A 22,898-nucleotide genomic window follows, 5' to 3' on the forward strand; every position below is an offset into this window, starting at 1 on the left:
GGAATAACCTTGCCATGCCGGTTTCTCCTAAGGCAGTCAGTAATTCAGAGGGAATGTCATCAATTCCAGGTGCCTTGTTCCTATTTAGGTCTCTCACAGCTCTGTCACTCTCTGACCTCAAAATTGGGTCTCCCATTTGTACCGGACCCAAGGTGTAAATACACACATATAACACGACGGGAGATTCGAGGGCGTGGACTCCGATCAGGAGAGGCAGATAACAGCCTCGAACTGAAGGCGTTGATCAATAATAATTCATGACAAGGAAACAAAACTAACTACCAGCAATAAAAATCGAATAAAATTAAATGAGGGTTTATTAAGATAAAAATGTAAACGCAAGAAAAGAAGCCACCAAAGAAAATGAAACATTATTACATGCGTGCTTTTGTCCTTCAAGTTAGTAGAAGCTAGCATCGTAACCGTTCGAGCACAACATACCATAAATATATGGATAAACAATAACTTACGACGTGCTCACTGCTTAATTGATATTTTCACAACATATTGAAACATCTTATTTTGGTCATTTCTTTCCGCGAAGTAGTTCACATTATATTTACCGAACATTACTCAAGCCTCCATCATTATTACAGCATCAACAATGACCATCACAAGGACAACAGATCATACAGCCTCTCGGAGTAGAGCGAACAATAGTTACATGAAGGCAATGTAGGTATCGAGATGGCCAGAAGTGCAGCATTTCAGTACCAAAGAGCACACAAAAGGCAAAGAAAATAAAGCGGGTGTGCGCATCACCCGAATTAAAATGAAACAAAAATGGCGGCCATAAGAACGAGCAAAACGGTCATAAAACAGACCAAGACAAAATAATAAACACCGCACTCGAAGTGAGAACCAAGTGTACGAGGAATAAATGAAAAGGAACATAAATTAACTGACCGATACGACATCCCTTTAGCCCCTCGCTCGCTCTCACACATACACACAAACATTCAGGCATTGTAGACATCGGGCAACAATAGGGTCAATAACCTCTATTCAAAACAGATCGCAAACACATGTAGTATGACTCACCTGGCCATAAGTAAGTTCCCACACACGACGTAGAAACGTGCACACAGCAAATATTTTATAAGCAGGACGATATGGACCCATGGCCCACGTTCAAGCCCACCAATACACGCACTGGGTACGACGTATCTCCGTGTCGACACCCAGAGCCTACTAACATTTGGTGGCACTAAAGAAGTATAATGTCGTGCACATAATGACAATTCTCGTAGAGACCCAGTTACCTCGTCACCACCACCACAATGATGCCCTCAAACACACACCCATTCATATCACGGGGCGAAGACGTATATCAGTCAGTCGCGATTACAAGGCACTTGAAACAGCCACAAGATAAACATAAAATAAAAGTGAAAACACAGCTCACATTACCTGTAGTAAAAAGCTGATCAATAAAAAATCAGAATATGAATATAGGCAGAGTTTAAACCTTATAAAAACTCATCGATAATTCAAAAATGCTACTCCGATTAGAGGCGACTCCATCTTTTTTTCTTTCCTTCAGGTCATAACAACCACAACAAACATCAAGTCAAGGAGAGAAAAGTCAAAGACTCGCGGAAGGAAGGACCATCCGTTTACAAAGCAGGGGCGCTGCCCTCTGCGGTACAGTTTGGGAAATAGTTAATAGTCAGTTTAGTGAAGTCAAATGAGAGCTAATGCAAGCTTTTAGCAATCACAGATAAACCTACATGTTATGAACATGCTAAACGAGCATGTTTCACATTTCATCAGCATCAACAGCCTCTTCATGTTCCAGAACCAAATCATCTACATTTTTACCTTGATACAACTGTTTGATATGTTCCTGTCATCTTTCTGCTTTGTCTTCTTTCCCTAGAAGTGGCTTTCCATCTGAGCTCTTAATATTCATAATCCTAGATTTCCTTTCTCCAAAGGTTTCCTTGATTTTCCTATATGCAGCATCTACCTTTCCTAGGACCATACAACTTTCGACATACAAGTCTGTTCCAGTCAACATTCCTAGATTAGCGCAGCAGGGGGGGAAGGCCTAGTCTCTCCCTCAAAGAGGTCGCCGTAAGCCATTCCCACACCGGCGGAGGCGACATCATTGACCAGGTCTGGGAAGGTATCTCCCAGCCCACCTAAACAAGAAAGGAAGGTGGAGAAGTGGAGCGCCCTTACCAAGCGCACTTCTCCTGCGAAGGGGAAATCTTGCCCTCCATCTGGAGGTGTGCCTGCTCCTAAACCTGCACGCTCCCCTCGTAGGACAAAATCTCCCCCCCCCCCCCCCCCCAATATAAGTCTAAGTTCTGGGTGTTAGTCCCCTTGTCCGTTGACGATGGGATGGACGTGTACATGTATTGATGTTGATGTTAGTGCTTAGGTTTTAAGTATAACCTAACGCTCATCCCTTTTAGTCCACACTATGGCACTGTTACAGTGGAATTGTAATGGTTATGATAGGCGTCTTGCTGAACTGCGCCTGCTAATTAGTGAGTATTCGCAGAGTATAGTCTGTATTCAGGAAACTAATCTCAAACCAGGTCATCATACGGTCTTGAGAAATTTTCAACTATACTCAGAATGACATTAAGCCAACCAGGCTTCCAGTGGCATTTGCATTTTTGTCCGTTCTGATACCTATAGTGAAGAGGTTCCCCTAAGAACCCCGCTGGAGGCTGTAGCAGTTCACGTTCCGCTGCCTGTCATAGCAAAAGTGTGTAATGTTTATTTTCCACCAGGCCAGCCTCTTAATTTAAATGATGTAACTGATCTTATAGATCAGCTTCCACCTCCATTCCTCTTATAGGGTGATTTTAATGCCCATCACCCTATATGGTGCTCTGAAATGCCTTGCCCCAGGGGAAGGAAGTTGGAAACACTTGTAAGAGAGCTGAATTTATGTATTTTGAATACAGGTGAACCAACTCATTTCAGTGTCTGTTACAGCACATACTCTCGCATAGACATAAGTCTATGCAGCCGAATGATGGTTCCCCTGTTTTGGTGGAATACACACGATGATCTCTGTGACAGTGACCATTTTCCCATTGTTCTTACTTTGTTGAAACAGAAATCCGTTAAGGCTCCTGAATGGATTCGTAAACATGCTGATTGGCCAAAGTTCACAACACTAGCTGTCTTTAACGACATGAGTAGGTGTAGCGTAGATGGCGATATAACTTACATAGCACAAGTTATTCTTGCTGCTGCTGAGGAGTCCATTTCATCATTTTCAGGGACTCCTCGCCAAAAACTGGTTCTGTGGTGGAACGAAGAAATTGCAGCAGATATCAGAGAACACCATCACACTCATAAACGCTATCGTAGGCAGACTACTGTGGCCAACTTGGTAATAATTCAAAAACTCCGTGCTAAGGCGCGAATTCTTATTCGGCAACTTGAGGAAGCTTTGTGGGGGAGATGTGTGTCATCTATGGTGTCACATACACCGTCTTCTTGAGTGTAGACTAAACTTTGACATATTTTGGGTATACATGAGTCATCTTCAGTACCAGGTATTTCCATTGCAGGCAGCATCGTCACTGAACCACCAGTCATTTTCCAGATGTGTTCAGCTCCAGGAATTACCATTGTGATTTCCTCACCCTGAAGCAAGAGGCAAAACATCACCTCAATTCTGCCACTCATTCTTCAGAGGACTATAACATGCCCTTTACGGAGTGGGAACCCCACAGCGCCTTGGAGCTTTACAAGAACAAGTCTCCCGGACCAGACAATGTCCATAACCAGATGTTGAAACACCTTAGTGAGGATAATCTGTTATATCTCCTTCGTGTGTTCAACCAATCACCGACTTGTGTGGTGTCTGGAAAAAAAAAAGCACTTTTGTCTGAGTGCCAATGTGGTTTTCGAGCCACTCGACCACTGGCCACTTGGTATGCCTGGAGTGTTCTATCCAGGATGCATTCGCTGCAAACAGCATTTGCTGGCTGTTTTCTTTGACTTAGAAAAGGCCTATGACACTACATAGCGATATGGTATCCTTTCAGACCTGCATCAGTGGAAGATTTTGAGGTAACTTTCCAGTATTTATTGTGAATTTTTTGTCCCTTCATCTGTTCTATGTCCGAGTAGGGAGGGCATATTTACAGTACCACATTGAGGAAAATGGAGTCCCACAGGGATCGGTTCTTAGTGTCACTCTGTTCGCGATTGCCATAAACGGTATTGTCACTGCTGCTGGTTCAGCAGTAATACCATCGCTATATGTGGACGATATTGCTCTGTATTATAGTTCGCACAATATGGCAGCTGCAGAGCGACAATTACAGCAAGCTATTAGGAGAGTGGAACAGTGGACTTCAGGACATGGCTTTCGGTTTTAACCGCAAAGACCTCTGTTGTACACTGCTGCCGGAAGCGCACTCTTCACTCGCATCCTGAGCTTTATTTAGGAAATGTCGCTCTTCCCGTAGTTGACACGTACAGATTTCTCGGGCTCCTTTTCCGTAGCAAATTATCGTGGGAGCCATATGTGCGGCAGTTAAAAGTTGAATATTTTGAAGTATTTTAGCAGCACTACTTGGTGGGCTGACCGCACGGTGCTCCTACGATTTTATAGGGTACGTATTTTATCCAGGTTTCTCTATGGCAGTGCAGCATTTGGATCAGCAAGGCAAAGCATCCTTGCGAAACTGAATAGCATCCACCACAGAGAGTTTAGTGTGGGAATGGGAGCTTTTCGCACAAGCCCCATTGCTGAGGCACCAGCAAATGCTTCTGTCCTACGCTGCGAATTTGCAACAGATGCCACTTCACCCAAGCTATCCTTGCGTATTCCACAATGGAAACCTTCGGCTGTGTGTTGCTTATACTCGAGCAACGCTGCCGGTTGGAATATGCTTGGATAGCAGTCACAGATTATTTTATGTACCTTCGGTTCCCTGTCTTGTCAGACAACCAAGTGGGCTACCTCCGTGGAGAATACGGTGACCTGAAATAATCCCAGATCTGCATACTGGTCCGAAGGAAAACATGGACCTCTCGTTTTATCGGAGGCTCTTCTTGTCCGTTGTTGGCCGGTATCCAGATTCAGTCGTCGTTTACACGGATGGTTCAAGGACAAAAACAAAAGTAGGCTGCACGTTCGTTGAGGACAGTGATAGGTTTCATTTTGCTCTTCCAGAAACCTGTAGTGTGTACACAGCAGAACTCTATGCTATCTGTGAAGCTCTGCGGTACGAACTGTCTGATGAGTGCCGACACTTTCTGGTGTGTACTGACTCCTTAAGCTCACTACAGTCTATTGATACATTTCCATTGGCACCCTCTGGTGCAACGGATCCAGGACCTGCTGGCCGGGTGTTCAAATACCGGCACCAGAATTGCGTTTTTGTGGCTCCCAAAACACATGGGTGTAGAGGGAAACGAGTCAGCTAATAAGGCTGCCAAGGAGGCTGTTTCACTGCCCCCGTTGCCTTGCAACGTTCCAGCAAGTGATATTCGCTCCCATTGGGAAATGGAGTGGCAGACCACTCCACTTCCATATAAGCTGAGAGAGATAAAATGGACAACAAAGGTATGGAGGACTTCCCTTTGTGCTCGGAGAGAAGCAGTGGTATTATGTCATCTTTGGTTTGGCCATGATATAGTAACGCACTCCTATTTACTGAAAGGAGAACCCCCTCCGGTGTGTATTTGCGGCAATCATCTTACCGTGGTACACATCGTTACGGAGTGCATGGACCTGGTCGATCTGCGCTGTAGTCTAAAACTCCCGAATACCATCTCCCTCGTCCTGCAAGATGATGAGCATTCAGTAGACCTCATCATACGTTTTATGTGGGATAGTGGTTTGTTTAATAGCATATATAGTGTTTCGGGTTCGTCTTTGTATTATTGTTCACTACGTTTTATGAATTTGACTCTGTTTTAGTTTGTGTTTGTATATTTTAATGTGTTTTTTAAAATAGTAATGTGCATGATATATTATTGCATTTTAAAGCAATGCCTTATTCTACCATTATCTATCATTTTACCGAAAATAAGGCATTGCGATTTAGATCCACTGATTAACTTAAATTCAAAATCATTGTTCTTCATTTGTTTTAAATTCTAGTCGGTGGATACATTTTAAAATTTTAATGATTATATCATGTCGTCCATCTCGCCATTAGGGGCAGAAGACTTCAGATGTTAGACTTCTTTAAACAACAAGAATCATCATCATAATTGATTTGTTAGAGTACATCAGCGACAGGGTAATGAGAATTACACTGAGAATGATGAACAAAGTGAAGTGTACGCACCACAGACGGGGAACAAAGGAGAGGACATTGAGGAATTCCCGGAGAAACTCAAAAAGTAGATATCTGATGCAGAAGTGATTATCATGGGCGACTTAAATTCACAGGTGGGAAATGAAAGACAAGGAAAAGGAAGAAGTAATCAGAACATATAGATATGGGAAAGGGAATGAAGAAGGAGAGAAACTAGTTGAGTTTTGTAAGAGGAATGGAATGATTATGGGCAACACATGGTTTTGGAAGAAAAAAATGCTGGAAAATTACAAGATATGGCTGGGGTGACAGAAGAATAAAATATATACCTCTGCAACAACTTGTCTTTAAAAAATAGCAACATCTTCAGACGTTTTATACAACACAATTAACTCACCGGCATAAGTAGCCACTTGTCAGGTGGTCGTGCGCACTATGACCGTTCATACATAGATGTCCGACGGGTGGTCTACTGCATGTTAGATTTCTGCAACTAGTACAAGCCTTCAGTCCAGAGATGGCATGACATGAAATATACCATTTGAAAGCTGACAATTTGCTCTCTTACTTGATGTTGGAATAAACATTGTAGATTGCATCACACAGCAGGAATTCATTCACTGAATAGGGTGATTCCCCACTTGGTAGTCAGCCAAAATTGCTGGCCCTAGTAAACCTTGCCATCATCGTTCTACTTCCCCCTTTCCAGCTGCTGCAGGGTCGGGGGGCACTTCTCCATCTTCCACCATTCCTCTTTCATCATTTTGTCCCAGTCCAGATTTCTTCTTCTTGCACTCCTCTTTAATGAATTGATCCACCTTGTTCAAGGTCTCCCATTCACTCTCCTTCCTGCGAATATAATCTCCATCATCTGTTTTGGTATTCTTTCCTCCTCCATCCTCTTTACATGTCCAAACAATCTTAGATTTTTTTTCTGTTGTGCTTTACGTCGCACCACCACAGATAGGTCTTATGGCAACGATGGGGCGGGAAAGGCCTAGGTGCGGGAAGGAAGCGGCTGTGACCTTAATTAAAGTACATTTGCCTGGTGAGAAAATAGGAAACCACAGAAACCATCTTCAGGGCTGCCGAGAGTGGGGTTTGAACCCACTTTCTTTCGGATGCAAGCTCACAGCTGCGCGATCCTAACCGCACAGCCAACTCGCCCGGTCCCTTTTAGTTTACTCCTATCAATTTTCTCATTTAGATTTTCCATTCTGACCTTTCTCACATCTTTGTTTCTTAATCAGTCTTTACTTGTCTTTCCTATCATCTTTCTTAGGTATTTCACTTCACTGGTCTGAATTCTACTCCTCTCTATTTGTCATTGTCCAGGTCTCGGCTACATAGGACAATATTGGTACATTATCTCTTTACACTTACTTGACACTTCTCTATTCCAGACATTGTTTCTGCACTCTGGTAGCATGCATTGCCCTTGCTGCACCCTCTTGCTAATATCAGTATCAAGCCTTGTATTCTGTGTTAAATCACTCCCTGGGTATTAGAACTGACAACAATTTCAAAGCTTTCACCCCCTTTTTTCACAATGCCTTTCCCTTGTCTTTCTCCTCTTGATATTGCCATTGTCTTGTTTTTCTCTGTGCTGATTTTCATACAACACTTTCTGATTTTCTTGTTCGGTCCATTAAGTTGTTCTTGTACTTTTGCTGTTTGTTCCCCAGACCACAATATCATCTGCAGATAGTAATAACTTCATCTCCCTATATGCTTCCTTTGCCACCTTTACAATTTCATCCATAACCATTAGAAACAAAAAAGGTGACAGCACACGCCAGTTCCATTTCTAAATCATTCTGCCTTTTCAAACGGATTCTATAATTCCATACAGCATTCTTTTACTGCCAGCTCCATCTGTTTCTATCTTTTGTGTAAACACGTCCCAACTTTTCTTCTCTTACCTTTCCTTTTATTATCAAGACAATATTTCCTTTTGCTTTCTTCTTTTTTAATTCTATTACATTCTTGCTATGCTTTCTTCTCTACTTTCATTGCTTCTCTCACCTTTTCATTCCACAACGGTGTCTCCTTTTCTTTCACTCTTGTCCAAGTTATACCACAGGCACTCTTTGCCCCACTTACAAATGCCCTTTTGTAGTTGGATCATTCATCTTCCACATTTCCTACATAAGTACCTGAAATTTGTTGTTCCAGTCTCTCCAGAAATTCTTCCTGTACATCCTTAGTTTTTAATTTCCACACTTTTATTTTACTACTATCTCCTTTAATTTTTCCAATTACCCTACTCTCATTTTTGCTATTACAACTCTATGATCTCCATTAAATGCTTCTCCTGGTAAAACTATTACATTAATCAACTGTCTGCAGTTTGCCCTTTCCACCAGACAGTAATATTTTTTTTTAAATATGACATGTGAGCAAACATATTGACTACATAGTATAGGCAGTATAGCTGTGATTTTGCACTTGGGAGATGGTGGGGGTGAACCCCACCATTAGCAGCCCTGTAGATGGGTTTCTGTGGTTTCCCATTTTCACACCAGGGAAATTTTGTACCTTAATTCATGCCATAACTGCTTCCTTCCCTTTCCCATCTTATTGTCACTGAAAATTTGTTGTTAGTTTGAGCAGTATTACACCATTAGCACCGGGCGAGTTGGCCGCGCAGTTAAGGGCGCACAGCTGTAAGCTTGCATCTGGGAGATAGTGGATTTGTACCCCACTGTCGGCAGCCCTGAAGATAGTTTTCCGTGGTTTCCCATTTTCACACCAAGCAAATGCTGGGGCTGTACCTTAATTAAGGCCACGGCCGCTTCCTTTCCACTGCTAGCCCTTTCCGATCCAATCGTCGCCGTAAGACCTGCCTGTGCATGTGCGACGTAAAGCCGACTGTAAAAAAAAAAAAAAAAGCTAGCAAACAAACAGTCAAACAAAACATTACATTTGTGTATGAGATTCTTATTTCAGGATTTTTTAAATTTCATTTTTTCTCTACTTCATACCATCTCTGCAAAGTACTGACATCATCCTTTGTATGTTCGTTCCTCGTTTGTGATCTATCTGTTCATATGTAGGCTGTGTGTGCCTCATTTCCTTTCATACTTAGAACTTAGTACAGGTAATTGCAAGAGACATTTCTCATGGTTGGTCCGTATTGAAGCTGACTATAAGCAAATTATCACAAAATAATTTATTCTATTGTACCACCTATTCAGTACAAGCCACATGCTATGTGGTTGAAATTTACATAGTGTACATAGTATTATGTAAATGTAGCAAGTGGCTTGTATTGAATAGGTGGTACAATAGAATAAATTATTTTGTGATAATTTGCTTATAGTACAGGTAAGACTGAATTTTCTTTATGAGGTTGTATCTGTATCATAGTCATTGTTACATGACTTGGTTCTTTGCCTAAATTCTACTTTAATATTTCAGTATAATTGTTGTTGTGCTGAAGCAGTTTGTACTCTGTTTTGATAGGATTAATCCAGCCACCACCGCAGAGTAGTCAAGTCTATTTACCACCAGACTTGATAAATGTTGATCGTCCTTTCAAGTGTCCTATGTGCAGTGCCAGTTTCCGGAAATCTAGTCATCTGAAACAACACACACGCATGCACACAGGCGAACGCCCATTTAAGTGCCCGCAATGTGAAAAGTAAGTGCATCCAAATATTTTATGTATTTATAATAACATGTAGCGTTTAACCCTGACATAGACTTCTTTATTCCAGACAGTGTTTCTTACACTCTTGTAGAATGCATTGCCCTTGTTGCACCCTCTTGCTAATCTCAATATCAAGCCTTGTATTCTGCATTAAATCACTCCATGGGTATTAGAACTGACAAAAATTTCAAGACTTTCACAATGCCTTTCCCTTTTCCTTCTCCTCTTGATATCGCCATGGTCTTGCTTTTCTCTGTGCTGATTTTCATACAGTACTTTCTAAATTTCTTGTTCAGTCCATCAAGTTGTTCTTGTACTTCTTTGCTGTTTGTTCCCTGTGGAAACCACCATCAGGTAGATTCTCTGCAGGTCCTATTTAAAATTAGGCACATATGGGAAAAAGTGTGCGTAGGTACTTATTTTATGCAGTTAACACTCTGAAAGTAAGTCTGTAAATATACGTATACAGTATATACAGTAAAACCTCGTTAATTCGAAGTCGCTGGAACGCAAAAATCGGACTTCGAATTACGTGATTTCGAATTAACCGCCAGCTCCATATTCAGAAATACCAACCCTTGCCGCATCACAAAATATTCTAAGACCCAGTACCGAATGCAATTAACCTTGATTCACAGTTTAAACCTTTCAAATGCCATGACAAAAGTCTATTTCCAAAATGTATTCAACAAGGCGCATTTACAATATTCAAATAATGCACTTTGATAACTTACTGACAAACATAACCTCACGCAACGAAAGAAAGAAATAAAAAAGCATGTTTCAAACATGGGGATAAATCTATGCTGGCTCCCTGTGCACGTGCTTTATTCATTGGACTACTGTACTGTATGCATTTTAGATGCCCTGTACTTGCATGGAAAGTACTCAATGCCCTTAAAACATCGTGGCTTATCAAACTTTCCTGTGAAGAAGAGAGACAGTCTCTCGCTTCCGTCTACATTACAACATTCTTTGATTTCCCGCCACAACACCTTTCTCGAAATTCAGAAATGCCAGCCCTTGCTGTGTCACAAAGTATTCTAAGACCCATTAATGCATGCAATCGCTTTCATTCACAGTTTAAACCTTTCAAGTGCCATGGAGAAAACTATTTCCGAAAAGTGTCCAACAAAGTGCATTGACATTAGTCCTATTCAGAACGTGCCTGACGCCCTTAAAACATCGTGGCTTATCGAACTTTCCTCTGACAAGGGGAAGAAGTCTCTCGCTTCTATGTGAATTACAAGTTTCAACACAGTACAATGACCCCCACCCTTGTACGATTTCCCGGCTGGCGCTTGTCTCATTTTGAACCTTAAGTCCGTTTGGGTTCGGCACTTAAAAAAACGGTGCAGATTCATCGACAGTGACAATATTGTTCGGTGCATACAAATTGATTATATGAGCCACTCTTTTTCGCCAGCTGTCGGCATCGCCAGTGTTCGTGGATTCTGCTTCTCCGCACACTGTCTGCTACGTGATATTATGGCGTTCCTTAAAATGCTGAATACAAAAGACTTATGATTTCATTTGAACTTAACAAATATGAAGCACACTGTAGACACACCAAAGTGAGTGAAAGTGCGGTTAGCTACCCCTGTATGTTTCGGAAGGCGCGTTCTATCACGATGCGGATAAATGTTGAATTTAAATTACTTTGTAAAATACCACATTTTTTTTTTTTTTACTTAAGGGCAGTTTTGAATTAAAAGTCTGAACTTTGGTAATGGAACCAACATTGTTCTTCAAATTATGAATTATCTGTATTTCGAATTAAACAATTTAAATAACGTGCAAAACCATACCTCATGTTTCCAGGAATGAGAGCTGCTTCAAATTAGGCATAATTTTGAATTAACAGATTTCAAATTATTGAGGTTCTACTGTATATGTATTGTCAATCAATCAATAACACTCTTAATATATTTTCATTATATATTAATTGTGGATGACGTTTTGGGATAGCGTCCTGGGTTCCTTGGACAGATTTCACAGAAATATGGTGTCTCCCTACTACCACCCTACATTTCCTGTCTCAACATACAGCACAATATTTTGTTCTTGTCTTCTCAGACATCAGTGATGTGTAGCTTCCGTTTTGAGACAAGAATTCAACATTGGATCACTACTATCACATAACTGCTCATAAGTGTTACCAGAATGCATGTTGTGGCTATTACTGCAGAACGTGAACGTTATTCCTTAGATTATGCACGAGGATTTACAGAGATAAGACTTTTAAAATGAAACTGGTGAATCATAGATGTCAGCACCATATAAGGCAGTAGTTATGTAATGAAAATGGTATAGCATGTCCACCATTTTCTTGCAGATTTAGAGAAGTCTAACTTCAAAGTTAAGTTGAACCAGATCCAACATAGGACCTGAACTTTAATAAGCAACGTCGGACCAAGTCCAACAGGGGACTCTGTAGGGTTAAAAATGATTTTCAGCCAGGTAAACAATTAAATACATTCTTATCACTAGGCTAGGAAACAAGGTGGTAGTTTGTGATTGCAACATGTCAAACGATTTCCTTTTCAGTAATCATCAGTCAGGTATCACTAACCTGCATTTTGGGCTGTTGTCCAGGTGGCAACTTTATAATCAGTTGTTTACCTAGGCTTTTCATAAATTATTTCAGAGAAGTTGGAAATTCATGTAACATCTCTCTTGGTAAATTATTGGAATCCCTAATTCCTCTCCCTATAAATCAGGCCTGAGCAACTTAAATCCCTTAGATGATAGACTTTTTGGACCAAAAACAAAAGTGTTCTACTGTTGCATATTACTAAGTTTCGGGAAGGTTTTATTCTATTGTAATAAAAACAACTCATTTTCCTTTAAAACCAAATTCAAATCTATTTTAAAATACAACAAAATACATTGAACCTGCCTTCTTGAAGGGGGAAGGAGTGAGGTAGCAATAAGAGCACGAAACTCTTCACGATTCATTCCTGTCCTCTGTTAACCCTAGAACTGGCAACTGTCGAATATTCAATCACTTTGGTCAGTAGGCCGAAACTAGTACCCTGGTTAAACTAAGTTGAAGGGCAAATTTTGTATTTAATGATTAGGTGGATTACCTCATTTATCTACAATAATTATGTTAATTTTTCTTCACATAATTTCCGCAGTGTTCCTTTTGTCGTCCTCCATGTCGACAGCAGCCGTGAGTTCACTTTCATTCATAGTTACAATATCTCTGGGCACATTTTCATGACCCTCTGTGGGTGGGGGACGCAGTTGAATATACCCACGGTATCCCCTGCCTGCTGTAAGAGGCAAATAAAAAGGCCAACACCCACTGTGGGTGGGGGACGCAGATGAAGAATATACCCCATTATCCCCTTGCCTGTCATAAGAGGTGACTAAATGGGGCAACATACAATAGGTGCAGAAAAGGATTCTGGCTTTGGTACCATCTTTTGTACCCTCTGTGGATGGAAGGGGCTGAATACATTCACAGGTAATCCCTGCCTGTCGTAAAAAGCGACCAAAAGGGTAATGCAACCATCAGTTCCCTCGTTATTTTCTGTTGAGTGTTCGCTGTAGACCGGATCAACATTTTTTGATGTGCATGCTGCAACTACGCTCGAAAGCCTGACGGTATCCCAAAATTCCCGTTGAGAAGGAGCGCCATGTACCCTGCACAGTAGTATCCACCTGACAACACAGGTCCCCGCACAGCCAGGACATATTATTAATTGTTTTTTTACTGTTTATCTTTATTTATTACTCTATAACGCTACGGGGTATATGCTATTGCAAGCGATTTGAGGAATAGAGTCCTAGTGCTCACTGCCTCAGTCAGCCCGTATTAGGCATCGTCCAACAACGAACCCCAGGAAATACCTGCTGCGACCAGGTGGGTATTGACTTGGCTGCTTGGTTCGGCTACAGATGCCCCTGATTGGAGTGGGTAGCATTCGAGGAGGACGACTTCTGGCATGGCTTCGAAACGTCTTCAGCCTGCCCAGGTTGGTCCTTAACCCAAGTCTTTAAGTTTTGATTCACTGAGGTGGGCAACCGCATGGGGATAAGCGCAGCATGAAAGCATGGAATCCAGCTTCCCTAGAATTCTGCTTGCTTCCAGAACCTATGGGCAAGATTTTAAGCCAGTAAATTTTATGTTGTTCTTTAGACACACAGAAGATGTCTACGGCGAACTTGAAGACTTAAAGAAAATGCGCAACGGTAGCTTGTTATTGAAGACTCGCACTGCAATTCCAGCTAATCACTTTCTCGAAATCCCTGCCAAATTCGAAGAGCCCAAATCCCTGTATCTGGTTCGTAGAGTCATCTTCCACCATCATCTAATCTTAAACACTTACGATGAGTTGATGGAAGACATGAAGCACTTTGGCATGACATGTCTAACGCATTACGTGCAAAGTCAATATGAAGACAATGCCACGCAGTGTTCATTGCATAATATAAGAAAATTTATTTTTACTTCAACCTATTCAATACAGTGCAAGATGTTAACGTATTAGTTAAACATCATTAAAATAGTTGAGACATGTTTAGCCCCTTCTGTGGGGCATCATCAGTCATATCAATACCTCAAAATTCTACCAGACATCTGGTTGGAAATTATAAAAATATGTTGCATGAGTGAATATATTAGAGAACATTTACAAGATCTTATCATTAACAAAATATCAATTGATTAAAAAATGTTACACTAGTGAACACGTTGGTGAATTTTCACTTCAAACAAGGCCGTCATATGTACAGTATTGACAATAATGGTAGTTTAAAGTCTTATTTGATGGTAAGTTCGAAGACAGTTTAAAATTTATATACAAATATTCTGAATGAGTGCAGAATACATATAATTACAATTGCTGTATACGTATTTTACATTGTAAAATGTTGTGGAAAAGCATTCCAAATTTGTATTACTTTCCATTTTAAAAAAATTTTTGACCTCAATATTACGTTCTTGATGTAGTTTTATCAGAATTAGCTTCAAGATGTGAAATTTTGTATGTGATATTATGAGCAGCACATGTAAAAATGTTGTATTACGTCATAATTAAAACTGTGGATGTTTATGTTGACTAATTATATTTTAGACTCAAACAAATTAGTTCGCCGAAGTATCCATAGGCTAATCACCTCCGTTGGACACTCTCTATGAAGACGGAGTGCCTAGTGCATGTAAACAACAGTTGATATTTGGTTCAAAATGAACCTATGTCGAAATAAGTTAAAATAGTAGCTTGAATGAGGGCGGTTGAAATGTCGTTAAATCTTCCCTATTGACTAGTGTTTTTAAGTTTTTCCGTGTGTTTCTGTTGTTGGAAAATGGGATGTCAGTTTATTGGTTGAATGGGTGACAGTCAAAACGTTGTGCGATGTAATTAATGTTGAGCTGTCTTACGTATGTGAAAATCTGAAAGGAATGATAAGTCCTTAATTAGTTGAGTGAAGTGACAGGAAAAGAAAAAAGAACGAATGCATTAAAGAATGAGACTGTGAAGTTAAAACTTACCATAAGTGTTGTTGGGCTATTACCTTATTGCTAAGATGTTTGTGAAGCACTGGCTGTCACTAACGTCTTTCTCCTCGTGTTGTACGTGTGACGGCTTGGTGGAGGGGAGTGGACCTGGGAAGGCGGGGCTTTGAGCCTGTGATTGGCGCATGGGAAGGAGTTGTGTGTATTGGAGGGAGAACAGGAGCGTGATTAGTTGAACGGCTTAGTGGGGGTTCTTGAAGAGGTTGTTTTGAGGACGTCAACAAGTCTTTTGTCTTTCAGATTTAACTTATTGAATGAAATTATTAATTGTTCATAAAGAGGGCTTTGGTTGTCTATTGGATCATTTAAGTTTTTATTACTGTTGTATTTTTGGTCCAAGAAAATATACAAATTTTCGAACTCGGTCATGAGTCTCCCTTTATGTAGTCTTTTTAAAATTTGGAGATCTTGTTCAATTGTGGTGAAACTGTGTCCTGTGTCCTTCATGTGGATGCTCATTGCTGAGTGTTTGTTGTGTTTCTGGGCATTAAAATGTTCTGCATATCCAGTTGTGAAGCTTCTTCCGGTTTGACCGATGTACGAACTATTGCACTCAGCACATTTCAGTCTGTAAATGACGGAACCCAAAAAGAACCCCCACTAAGCCGTTCAACTTATCACGCTCCTGTTCTCCCTCCAATACACACAACTCCTTCCCATGCGCCAATCACAGGCCCACAGCCCCGCCTTCCCAGGTCCCCTCCCCTCCACCAAGCCGTAACACGTACAACACGAGGAAAAAGACGACAGGCAGTGCTTCACAAACCTCTTAGCAATAAGGTAACAGCCCAACAACACTTACGGTAATTTTTAACTTCACAGTCTCAATTCTTTAACACATTCGTTCTTTTTTCTTTTCCTGTCACTTCACTCAACTAATTAAGGACTTATCCTTCCTTTCAGATTTTCACATGCGTCAGACAGCTCAACATTAATTACATCACACTACGTTTCGACTGTCACCCATTCAACCAATAAACTGACATCCCATTTTCCAACAACAGAAACACACGGAAAAACTTAAAAACACTAGTCAATTGGGAAGATTTAACAACATTTCAACCGCCCTCATTCAAGCTATTATTTTAACTTATTTCGACATAGGTTCATTTTGAACCAAATATCAACTGTTGTTTACATGCACTAGGCACTCCATCTTCATAGAGAGTGTCCACCGGAGGTGATTAGCCCATGGATACTTCGGCGAACTAATTTGTTTGAGTCTAACATATAATTAGTCAACATAGACATGCAATTTGAATTTTGACGTAATGCAACATTTTTACATGTGCTGGTCATAATATCACATATAAAATTTCACATCTTGAAGCTAATTCTGATTAAACTACATCAAGAACATAATATTGAGGTCAAAAAAATTTTTTTTTATGGAAACTAATACAAATTTGAAATGCTTTTCCACAACATTTTATAATGTAAAATACGCGTACAGCAATTGTAATTATATGTATTCTGCACTCATTCAGAATATTTGTATATAAATTTTAAACTGTCTTCGAACTTACCATCAAATAAGACTTTAAACTACCATTATTGTCAATACTGTACATATGACGGCCTTGTTTGAAGTGAAAATTCACCATGTTCACTAGTGTAACATTTTTTAATCTATTGATATTTTGTTAATGATAAGATCTTGTAAATGTTCTCTAATGTATTCACTCATGCAACATATTTTTATAATTTCCAACCAGACGTCTGGTAGAATTTTGAGGTATTGATATGACTGATGATGCCCCACAGAAGGGGCGAAACATGTCTCAACTATTTTAATGATGTTTAACTAATACGTTAACATCTTGTACTGTATTGAATAGGTTGAAGTAAAAATAAATTTTCTTATATTATATTAAAATTCTTTCAATACGGAAAAAATTAATTTCATTACTTGTAATAGTGTTCACTGCCTCGTTCAGGCTGTCGGTGTTGCCAGAGAAAGTCAAGGTTACAACTTATCGTTGCGATGTTAGGCCGTACACACCACCTCCCATGTGGTGCTATAAATGCCAAAGATTCAGACACATGGTATCACATTGCTCAAATCAATCTCTTTGTGGAACATGTGGACCAGGAGCTCATGGCGCAGAAGAGTGCACACCTCCTTACAGGTGCACTAACTGCCCTGATCTTCATTCTCCTCGAGATCAGAACAGTCCGGTATATCTCAGTGAAAAGAAGATCCAGGAGATCAAGACCCTGGTTGGTCTATTTACCAGGAAGTGTGCCGTACCATAAGTTTAATTCCACGAATACACCTGCGAAAACACTAGGCCACACCATGATAGCACAGAGTCTACCAGGTTCGTCATTTGCTTCTGCGTTACCTCTGAAGATCACTGTGCCAAGGAGGCTATTGCTTCTGTGAGGAACGCCACAAAGAGTAAAAGCTCGAAGGGGTGGACCTCCCATCCTCCAACAACAAAGAAATCTGTGCTGGCTGGGAATCCTAAGCAAGCACAGCAAATCTTCTTTCCCTACAAAAGAGTCGGCATAGTCGACCGGTGCTTGGGATTCACCTCACAGCCCGTCTAAACAAGGAAAGAAGGTGGAGAAGGAGGACGCCCTTACCAGGTGCTTCCCTACTCCTCCTGCAAAAGGAGAATCCATCTGGAGGGGATGGACGTTGAGAATTCATCTACACCCACGGATATAGATTTTGATGTTGGTGTTTAGGTCTAAAAGTACCTACGATAAAAGCATCTTGCCGCTTATAACCGAACACTTGTCCTTATAATGGCACTGTTACAGTGGAATTGTAATGGTTTTGACCGGCATCTTACTGAGCAGCACCAGATAATCAGCGAGTCCAAGAAACTAATCTCAGACCAGGTCATTAGACAGTCTTGAGAAATTTTAGACTATACTCGACAGAACGAGATTATGCCAACCTGGCTTCTGGTAGTGTTGGTAATTGTGTTCACTCTGATACCTACAGTGTAATTTTTATTTTCTACCAGGCCAGCCCCTTAATATAAACGATGTAATTGATCTTATAGATCAGCTCCCACCTCCTTTCCTCTTATTGGGTAATTTTAGCACCCATCATCCTTTATGAGGCTCTAAAATGCCTTGCCCCAGAGGAAGAGAGTTGGAACACTTAGTAAGAGATCTGGATTTATGTATTTTGAATACAGGGGAACGAACACATTTCAGCTTGGTGCACGGCACCTTCTCCCACGTTGACGTTAGTCTGTGCAGCCGAGCGCTCGTTCCCTTGCTTCAGTGGAATGCACAAGATGACCTCTGTGACAGTGACAATTTCCCTGTTATTCTTTCTTTGTCGAAAGAGAAATCTATCGATGCTGCTCCCTGTGTTAAACGTGCTGAATGGCCCAAGTTCACATCATTGGCTGTCTTGAACAGCGCAAATAGCCAGAGTGTAGACGACGATATAACTTAAATCACACAAGTGATTCTTGTTGCTGCTGAGGAGTCCATTCCATTCTTTTCTGGGACATCTCGACAAAAACTCGTTCCTGGGTGGAATGAAGAAATTGCATCAGTTATAAAAGAATGACGTAACGCTCATAAATGCTATTGAATCGCTTATTTCTTAAAGGGGATAAGTCCAAGTTTACAAACTTTTCATGAGGATGATAAAACATTCTCCAATTTAAAGTATTAAAATAGGAACTACTTCTTTTATGCCATTGTGTAGAGTCCCATTCTGGGGTTTTGTGTTTAAAATTGTACCCAATTTGGAAAATATCTGCCATGGATACGGAGATTTTTATCATGAGGACTTGTCCCATTTTAGCGAAAATGAAAGAAACAGAAGAAATAATGTTGTTTTATTAAAATATTTCAAAGTAAACAGCTTGTAATACATATAAACACTGGCCAAGTACAAGAGATAACACTTTTACATCAAATTGCTTGTTATAGACAAGTCTAACAGAAGAATGGAAGTTAGGAGTTTCAAATAACTGCACTTCAGTCAACTTAATCCGCATCTGAGGTTGACTATGTCTCTAGCTGATTGTAGAAATCCTGATACTGTGGATCTGTTATGTATTTCATCATTTTCTGAACATCCGCCTTCCGTTTCTTTTTAATGGGAATTCGTCCGACATACACATTACTTTTAGGAAGTTCAATATTCTTGATGGAAGACTGGTTTGCTTTAGCTAAAGAGAAGGTGTGGCTAATAATACCATTGATGTAGGGCTTAGCAATGATTTGTCCTCTTTTCTCTGAATGGTACTCAAAATGCTGAAACTGCTGGTGAGCTAATGATATTTCTTGTATCTCTACTAGTGTCTTTTCCCATTGTTTCAACTGAGGCAACAGTCTTTTTGTAGAAATGAATCCACCATTGTTTGAAATCCAAAATTTCACCTGTTTTCACTGCATAAACCTTAAAGCGACCAAGGCGGCTGGATTCAGTGATAAGGGACATATACTGATCTGGAATGTAAACTCGATCGCAAGTTCGTAACCTCCTTTTGACAACTCCGAAGCCATGATCACATGGTAGATATGAATGTCCTCTAGTTGGAAAATAATGATGTATTGCATCAAATCTGCCACTATCAGTTAAGGCTAATAACATCCTCATTACGGTGTGATTAAGATTTTGTAGAGCTCTCTTACATGTTCAGGGACAAAGTTCTCAATGTACTGGCTAAGAAAGGTACACACTTCATTAGGACCTTTCTTAGCTTGCCCCTCATGATAACAATAAAACATACCTTCATCGGTTTTCAAATTGTGGATTTCAAAATTGAAAACCAAGAGCTGCCTGAGATAAAATAACTCTTGCATTGGCAATTGCAGAAGCGGTACATTCTGCATGTAATTGAAAGTAAGGGCTAAATGGTCATCACGATCTTTGCACAGTGCTGTGGCTTGTTGTAGGGTAGAATAAAATTTAGAGCCCTTTTGTGCACTGCCAGCTCTCCTGCAAAGGTTCTCCTAGCTGCATCACAAAGTGTACTATTTTTCATTTTTGCTGACAACTCTTCACATTGACAACAGGAGTCAATTTGAGGGTGACCAAAGTGTAGAGAAAAACTTTCATTGAAGTATTTTATACTAAATGAATACTTCTCAATAAACATTGAATGCATGGTTTTTACATTGAGTTGGGCATCGAGGTAATGTATTTCTTTTCCAGAATAGTGGAACTTATGTTTTGGGAAAGATTCAATGTGGGAGTGAACAAGGTCAATCAGACCACCAGGTATTGCCGTTTTCACATGCAAACCACGTTAATCATTGGGAGACTTCCGTTGTTGTAGAGGGGTACAGAGACATTCCACTCTGCGTTTTATTATTCCATAAGTTGAAACAAAAGCTTTTTTACATACCTTAAGGCGTGTGCTATTTATCAGAACATAGTATGAGAAAGTTGCAAATCTAATGTTCACAGAAGCACCTGGGTTCTTGGGCCTGCGTTGTTTTTATTCTGAAACTGACACATATGGTCCAAATTTTTGGTGAATTCTTCATCTTTAATCTTATCAAAACACTTGTATCGGCATTTGCAATTTGGATCTGTAGTTCGGGATTCAACCTTCTTCCCTCGATAATTGAAAAATTCCTTTCCCTGAACACGTGCTTGCTTAAGAGCATTTCTTTGGTATAATTCCAGATTCCGTATACCTAAAAATAAACAAACAATGAAATAGGGTTAGGTTTGGCTGAGACACATTTCTTCATTGAAACATACAGTATTAAAGCACAAGCACATTGTATAGAATATTTGAAAACATTCTAATAACTTCTGGTAGAAACATAAATGCACAAACCTTACCTTTTTTTTTTGTTTTCTTGTTGCTTTCTCATCTTGTTTTGCCACATTGAATTCTGAACTGCTCATTTTTGTAATGTACGCTTGTAATGCTCAGTCTTACCATGCCAGAAGAAAAACAAACAAATGACTATTGTTTCTGTTCGACTCCAGACCTGCCAAACATTTAGTACTAAAACGTGGTAACTCCCAGAGTTGTCGCATTCTAGCAATAAATGCTTATTTCCAATCCCTTCTCTAAAGGTACCCGGTTATAGAAAAGTCTTGATTTAGTACTAGTCGATGTGTTTATCTCCAAAGAAGCCCAAAAGTACAAAACATGCATTTTGCATTTTTTGCAGTTAACCCATTTTAGTAATAAGCGATTCTATTGTAGGCAGCCTACTGTGGCCAACTTAGTAACATTTATAGAACTTTGTGCTAAGGGAGGAGCTCTTATTCAGCAAAGAGAACGTCATCATTAGGGAGCAGATTTTTATTTAATTACATGTTTTTCTTGCATATATTTTCATCAATTTACAAAGTTTATTCTTCCTATTGTGCACATAAATTGGCAATATTGGCTACTCAATAACATTTAAAATTCTTCTGTATTATAAAATGATGTCGTTATTCACAGTTTATGATTACATTATTGTTTTCAACAGTGTATGTAACATCACATTTCTGAGTAATGTGGCTATTTATAGACTTCCTTCCAGAAGTTCGAGGACTTGCTGGTCACTGGTTACATCCTTTGTAACTTAAAAATAGAGTTACAAATACATGTAACAATATATAGATGAAGAATCTTGAATAAATATTAACATATTCATGAAATAAAATACTCAGTCGTCGTACAATGTACTCACACTTAGTTCTTACCTGATTACTTACACATAGAATATTTGATGGGCGCCAGCTCCAACTCAGAGCAGCAATAATAGAATGAGAGTCTTGAATATCTCTAGGGTGTGGGGTAATAAGTTTACTTAGACAGCATAGCATATAGGTTCTAGGAAAAGGAGATTGTCGTTTTGTTTCCCCATTAAATTTGAGGTGATCTAATTCTACCATTGAAATAAAACGATAAATTGAGATAAAACAAGGTATATTCTTTAAATTGTATCTAAAAATAGTAAGACTTGCTGCGATAAAACAGATGAGAGTGCAAAATTATGACATTACAACTGAAAGAAACTAGGCATTAAATTTGAATTCCTCTTGACTGGACATTTAAAAATTACACAAGATATTTATCCCTCACTGTTCACTTGACTGTACCTTCAACACTTTGAGTGTAATTACGACGTATTCCTTTGAGTTGGTGTCTGCTGCAGGTGTCTCAAACCTAATTTGGTGATGTATCCTTTTTGTTTTACTGACGAGATAAAGCATGGCTTGAAATTAGATTCACACTCCGATCATTTAATCCATATGGTGACTGGTGACTAAGTATCCATGCAACTGCTGCTTCTCCATCCAGATGACTGACTACTCTCATCTCAGTAGTACACCATATAGCAAGGCTTGATATCCCACTAACTTCATGGCAAGTCTCTCCATTCAACTCCTTCATCCAGCTGCTTCAAACTAACTGACTGACTGACTGACTGACTGACTGACTGACTGACTGACTGACTGACTGACTGACTGACTGACTGACTGAGGCCTCTCCATCCATATGACTCCTCACTACCATCTCACTACAACACTCCTTGG

General features: G+C 39.9%; 1 protein-coding gene across 1 annotated transcript in view; it reads left to right on the forward strand.

Annotated features, from left to right (window-relative positions):
• LOC136863722 (zinc finger protein 236) overlaps positions 1–22,898 on the forward strand; it is a 795,935-nt gene that overhangs the window by 429,510 nt on the left and 343,527 nt on the right. The window contains exon 17 of the mRNA XM_068226059.1: positions 9,711–9,888. Coding sequence (XP_068082160.1) covers positions 9,711–9,888 — 178 coding nt within the window. The remainder of the gene's footprint in view (positions 1–9,710; positions 9,889–22,898) is intronic.

This window comes from Anabrus simplex, chromosome 2, assembly GCF_040414725.1.
Source record: "Anabrus simplex isolate iqAnaSimp1 chromosome 2, ASM4041472v1, whole genome shotgun sequence".
NCBI classification, from domain to species: Eukaryota; Metazoa; Arthropoda; class Insecta; order Orthoptera; family Tettigoniidae; genus Anabrus; species Anabrus simplex.